The following is a 6,000-nucleotide window of genomic DNA, read 5'->3' on the forward strand; positions in this document are numbered from 1 at the left end:
GGCCGAGTCCTTCACACTCAACTAAAGACAAAGCATAGCGTTGCAGTTGATATGTTGCCAACTTGACCGGATGCGGCGCGACGATAACGAACCCCCCCAACTCTGCCAATTCATTGGAGGCGAGGGAGGCACCGGCAAGTCTCGCGTCATCGCTGCCATCGCGGAATTGTTCGTTCGTACGGGGCAATTCCATCGCCTGCTATTGACGGCGACGTCCGGCACAGCGGCGGCGAACATCAATGAATCACCATCCATTCCGCTTGCAGATTCTCTAAAGACACAGTCGCGAGAGTAGGCCGCGCCGGTGACCTAGACGGCTTCGCATCGTCTGGCTCGGCAGCTCTCCGCATCGACGGGCAGACCAAGATGGACTGGCAGGAGAAACAGGTCTTGGTCATAGACGAAGTCAGCATGCTGGGCGCTCGGACGCTGCACGCCGTCAACGAACAGCTCTGCAGATTGAGAGAGTCTGCTCGAGACTTCGGTGGGATTCCGATAGTCATCTTTTGCGGAGACTTCTATCAGTTCCGTCCCGTGCAGGAGCGATCGATCCTCCTCCCCAGCGCCTCCACTACCTGGGAAGGAGATAATGGCTTCGGCATAGAACAGAGGCGGCAACATGACACGGCTCACGTCCTGTGGAGGAAGTTCACCACAGTGGTGCTGCTAGATGAGCAAATCCGTGCCGCGCAAGATCCGCGACTACGTGGGCTCCTGACACGCATTCGGAAAGGGGTATAAGACCAGTCGGACGTAGAGTACCTAAACAGCCACTGTTATCAAGAAGGTAGACGGATCCCGTGGGAGTCAGGCATCACAGTGGTGACGCCGCTCAATAGAAACCGCTGGAACCTGAACATCGAAGCAGCGCTTGCCTTTCGCAAGCAATGGCAGCGGCAGGTTCGGATATTCGTCTCCGAGCATAGATGGAAGGACAATGAGCCGACGGAGGAAGAAGCCATCATGATGTTGGGTCAGGGCGACGACAGCACCATCCCGGTGCCCGCCATCTTCATGTTCGTACCTGGCATGCCCGTCGTCGTAAACAAAAACACCCATCAAGGTCTGAAACTGGGGAACGGCGCCAGTTATACGGCCCAGCACGTTATTCTCGACAAGGCTCACCCGGGCCACCAGATCGACGCCGATACCGTGCTCCATTTGGCCCGCCGGCAGGGATACTGTTGGGGTCAGAAACGACGAGAGACTTCCGCTTCATTGGTATGCCCCCCGGTACGATCCTCCTGACGCCTACGAGTGTCAAGATAGAGTGCCAAAGAAAACGGCCATGGCAGCAAGTCGATGTCTCGCGCAGAGGGCTGCCATGTGCGCCAGCGTTTGCATGTACGGACTACAAGGTGCAGGGAAGAACGTTAGATCTGGTGGCGCTGGAGCTGCGAGGGACCAGGACCACCAACATTGATGGCCAGGCGGTCCCGAGCCAATGCGACCCTTATAGCCTGTACGTACAGCTGTCGCGGTGCAGAACGCTGGACGGCATCATGCTTCTGTCTAGGGCGCGAGAGCATGACTTGATAGGGAACACGGTACCGGCGGAGATGGCCCAGGCTGAACTGAGGCTGGAGCAGCTGAGCGAGGAGACACTCAAGGGCGCGGAATCCCGGGACTGGCTAGAATAGATTTGAATAGATTTGAAACTAATTCGATTCGAAGGAAGAAGGCAGAGATAAAGCAGGAAAACTGAAAATATAGGAAGGGAAATGCGATTTTGGTTCGCCAGGTTTGACGGGGTCCGGCAAACACAGCCGATGCCTTGCGGATTAGTATTGACCCGCTGTTTCCCCACTTTGCTAACGTCAACGATGTTGGCCAGCTAAGAAAAACGCGATTTGGTGTGGCACGAACTTTACACGACGTCACGTTCAAAAGCACGTGAGATTTGTGCTTGGGTTTTTTTTGGAGCCCCGCTTCTTCGCCCGTCCTCTAAGAGCCTTTCGTTCCTCAAGGCACGCGAGGTATTGTCTCACCTGCGAAAATCCTCCTCGGCATCCAAAAGTTTCATCCTTTCCTTTCCCAAGCGACACGTCATGTACTTTACCTCACGTCCCCACCTTTGACTACCCAGGATCTGCAAGCTTTCGTCACAAATGGCACCTCTCAAACACAGCGACGTTGCGACGAGCTTCATCTTCAGATTCCCCGCTGACGACGCGGCCAAGAAACCGCAGGTGGCCCTCTTCCGCCGGAGCAGTCACGTAAACACTTACCAGTAAGCAAAATGTCTTTCCTGATCAGGGAATCGTGCTTACATACTATAGGCACAAGTATGCAGGCATTTCTGGAAGCGTTGAGGAGACTGACGCAGATCCTCTCGCCACAGCCTGGAGGGAACTTGCTGAAGAGACTACTCTTACAGATGACTCTTTACGCCTTTTTCGAAAAGGGAAACCATTTTCGTTCGCTGATGAGTCTATTGGGAGAGAGTGGACTGTCAACCCTTTCGGTTTCGTTCTCAAATCCGAGAGCGACGGTGGCCGCGGTGAGGCTGGCATCAAAATTGACTGGGAGCATGAGGGGTACGAATGGTTCGATCCAGACGCAATCAACGACTCAGATGACTTCGAGGGCGTTCCGCGCATCCTAGAGAGTCTTAGAAAGGTGTGGTTCAATGTTGACTTGGGCGAAGTGGCAGGCAACACGCTTAGCCGGGGCTTGGTCGCTCTGCAGGAAGATCACGAAAGCGGAGCGCGCCAGCTAGCTACCAAGGCTCTCGATACCTATATCGATGTTATTAAGAAACTCGATTCCACTGATCAAGTTCAGTGGTGGAACAATATCAGGTTTGCGGGATGGCACCTGTGGAAGAACGGGCGAGAAAGTATGGGCGCGTCTATCTTGAACGTTGTTCTATCGGCTTTGGACATAGTTCAAGACGGAATCCCACCCAGCGGTCCACTAGGTAAGAGCTCGATCGATAATATCGTCAGAGCCTTGGGGGATTACGCCCGCGACCGACATAATACCACTTCAAGAACTGGCGCGATGTTCCAGGCTTTCATAGAGCAGCATTTATCGGGAGGCGGACCACTCAAAATCCTTACCCTATCATCTAGCTCTACTATCACTTCGGCCATCACGTACGTTATAGGAAATACTTTGCGGCCTGTGGAAGTCCGTGTGCTCGAATCCCGGCCACTCTTCGAAGGTGTCAAGATGGCACAGTCAATTGCTTCATGTGCCAACAATTCCAAGACCAAGACCCGTTTGATAATCCACACTGATGCAAGTGTCGGTGTTGCAGCGAAAGACATTGATGTCGTACTCATCGGAGCGGATCTGATCGACAAAACAGCCGCGGTTAGCAACAAAGTTGGTTCTCTGCCTACTGTTCTGACGGCCAAGTACGTGTCTCCAAAAGCCAAGATTGTCGCTTTGTCAGAGAAGGAGAAGGTGCTCCCTTTTGCGCCGCCAGGTCAGGAGGAGAACGATCCATGCGAGCTTATGCAAGCTTGGGGAGACCTCAGCTCAGCTGTGAAGGGTGTTCCCCACTCTCAAGTCACTGTCAAAAACGTGTACTTCGAGTGGGTTCCATCCGATTTGATCGATCACTACATCACTGAGGACGGAGTCACCGGTTGTGAGGGAATATTGAACTATGCCCAGGAAGTTGGGAAGAAGGCTGACCAATATTTTACCAATCTCTGATGTGAAAATCCGAGTGAGACAATCTCGAGTATGCAGGCATGGTCCTTGACCCCGACAATCTTGAGAGTTATATTACCTCTTTCATGTTGCAGCCAATAGCAGTAACATATGGCCTTTTCATGCCTCTTGGTGCCTTGGAGCATATGACGGAGGCTCGAATTCACATTTCCAAATGTGATCGAATCAGTATGGCTGTGTGGGTTGTTTGACATCGCCTGCACAGTTGTAAGGCTTTTCATGCGATCTCTCTTGCCAGATTTGCATCTGCTATTGGGGTTTCCATTCAATCACCATCAATAAAGATGCAAGGGTGTTGAATGTTGAATATTGGTCTCGCCACTGACTGGAAGTGCCTATTTCAGGCATTAAAAACTGTATTTCAGCTCACGGGGAGACCAAGGTTCGACATCAGAATATTGTAACCCGTTTTGCCTGGAGGCGTCATTCTAGAATGTGCATTCAAGCCACCTATAAGCCCTTGCGAAATTATGGCGTATCGACAGAACGCCAGGTGCGGAACAACACGTTCTCAGTAAGCAGCGCGAAGGATCCCTGGGATTCTGGGGTATATGTCAGCCTTACAGCCCTAACGACATAGCCCGCGACTTAACGAACTATATATATATCAGTAATGCGTGGAGGGTGCGGGTTGGAGCGGCGTCTTGTAAGTGTTAGTGGAAATGGCGGGCGGGTTCAATAACACGTTAAAAATTCCCAGTAAATTAACCACATCAATGCATAAGGAAAAAAGTAGATGAATCGATAGCTTTCAATGTAATAAATCTTTTTAAGAGACACTAGAGGATTTTATTTATTGAGAGAAATGGTTATTGTCTATTGAAGATAAAATTCAAGGTCGATTTGACATCTGGTAATCTAAATCCCTGATAAGTGGCATTAGAAACGGGCGAATGAGAGGAATTATAAACCAAAAAGAACCTTGTCAAGCCTAAAAGTAGCCAATACGATGCATTTTAAAATCGAAAGAACCCTGTTATGTCCTCATGAACGAATAAGAAAATGCTATGGCTTGCTATATCCTGCATGTCTTTTGGTAGACAAAATTGTCAAGATCAACAGTAAGCATACTTAACTACATCGCAACCAAGCAAAGACAATATTGCACATAAGGATCCTCTTACTTACATTAGAAGAATATAGGTATAGCTTGAATAATGACCTTACTATATTACTTGATGATAAACTCAAAAGGGAAAAGAACCTTGCCTAAAGTATATAATGTCATTAGTATCTATTAGAACCTTTTCTTATTTTAACCTACCCTAAGGTAATTAGTTATTCTATATCTCTCTCCAGACCATAGCCATCATCATCGTAATTATCACCATAAGATAAATTGCTTGCTGACTTGAATCTTGCCACTTCGTGTTGTCTAACATGACGCGTCCCCTTGTTATTATCACAGCCACGATCATCAAAACCTTGACCTTAAACCAATTACTTGTCTTAACTATGGCATAACCTAGCTAAACTCTATCACTACCATTGTGACTTTCTTACTTCCCTATCCAATCAAAGACCAGAGAGTGCCAGAGTTCCCAGGTAAAAACACCCTCTTTCTCATAAATAGTGTTTTTACTCATTTCGGGAAGTCACATTAATATGAATAGAAGCCAATAATAATTAGTAGCTTATTAAGGGCAAAAAAGGGGATGATATAGACTAAATTCATAATGAACAAATGCAGGAGGAAATAGTAGGATGAGAGTTCGTGAAGATCGCGATGCATTATATAATACCAATTCATAACAATACTCACTGAAGATAGGTCGCCGAGCATTGACCGCACAAGAAAAGGCAGAACGACAGAGGCAACGACAGGAGGCGCTCCGCGCGAAACAAACGCTGGAACTTGCTCGAGAGTGTGCTCTCGATCCTCATCTACGCGTGGCTGTTGACCGTCCATTGCCTGCGTCATCCGCATCACAGATTATAACGGCTACTATAGGTTCATTAGAGTCCACCTCTTCTATCAATCTAAATCTACTGGCTAGTGTTCTAACGACAAGGCTTATATGACTAGCTCGACCGTACGCAAACGAAGGCGATAGTCCTGTGGATCCGCTAGCACGAGAAAGGCACGCAGCTTCAACCAGTGATCGGGAATGGTCTGGTCTGGTCTGGGGGTCCAGACCAGACCAGAGCAGCTGCTTACATAATAACCGGTTTGATAGACCGGTTAGACCAACAAGACCGCCAAGAATGAGGCTGTCAAGATTCCACGTGACAGGTCACGTGTACGCTCAGATAAATACGGTATTGTCGCTCAAAGGCAGAACGTTCTCTGCTCCCTGAGCGACCTCTTCGTTAGAA

At 49.1% G+C, this 6,000-nt stretch overlaps 2 protein-coding genes across 2 annotated transcripts; both read left to right on the plus strand.

Annotated features, from left to right (window-relative positions):
* Positions 1-70: 70 nt before the first annotated feature.
* On the plus strand, positions 71-1,640 carry FOXG_07178 (uncharacterized protein; the record flags this gene model as incomplete). The annotated part of the gene is made up of 4 exons (XM_018385813.1): positions 71-176; positions 296-706; positions 758-1,221; positions 1,365-1,640. 4 exons carry the CDS (start codon positions 71-73, stop codon positions 1,638-1,640), a joined length of 1,257 nt encoding a protein of 418 aa, XP_018244528.1.
* A 321-nt stretch (positions 1,641-1,961) lies between these two features.
* On the plus strand, positions 1,962-4,454 carry FOXG_07179 (uncharacterized protein). Its single transcript, XM_018385814.1, has 2 exons — positions 1,962-2,230; positions 2,280-4,454. Exons 1-2 carry the CDS (start codon positions 2,109-2,111, stop codon positions 3,664-3,666), a joined length of 1,509 nt encoding a protein of 502 aa, XP_018244529.1. The 5' UTR covers positions 1,962-2,108; the 3' UTR covers positions 3,667-4,454.
* The last annotated feature ends 1,546 nt before the right edge of the window (positions 4,455-6,000 follow it).

The sequence above is a fragment of the Fusarium oxysporum genome, chromosome 6, assembly GCF_000149955.1.
Source record: "Fusarium oxysporum f. sp. lycopersici 4287 chromosome 6, whole genome shotgun sequence".
In the NCBI taxonomy this organism is placed as follows: Eukaryota; Fungi; Ascomycota; class Sordariomycetes; order Hypocreales; family Nectriaceae; genus Fusarium; species Fusarium oxysporum.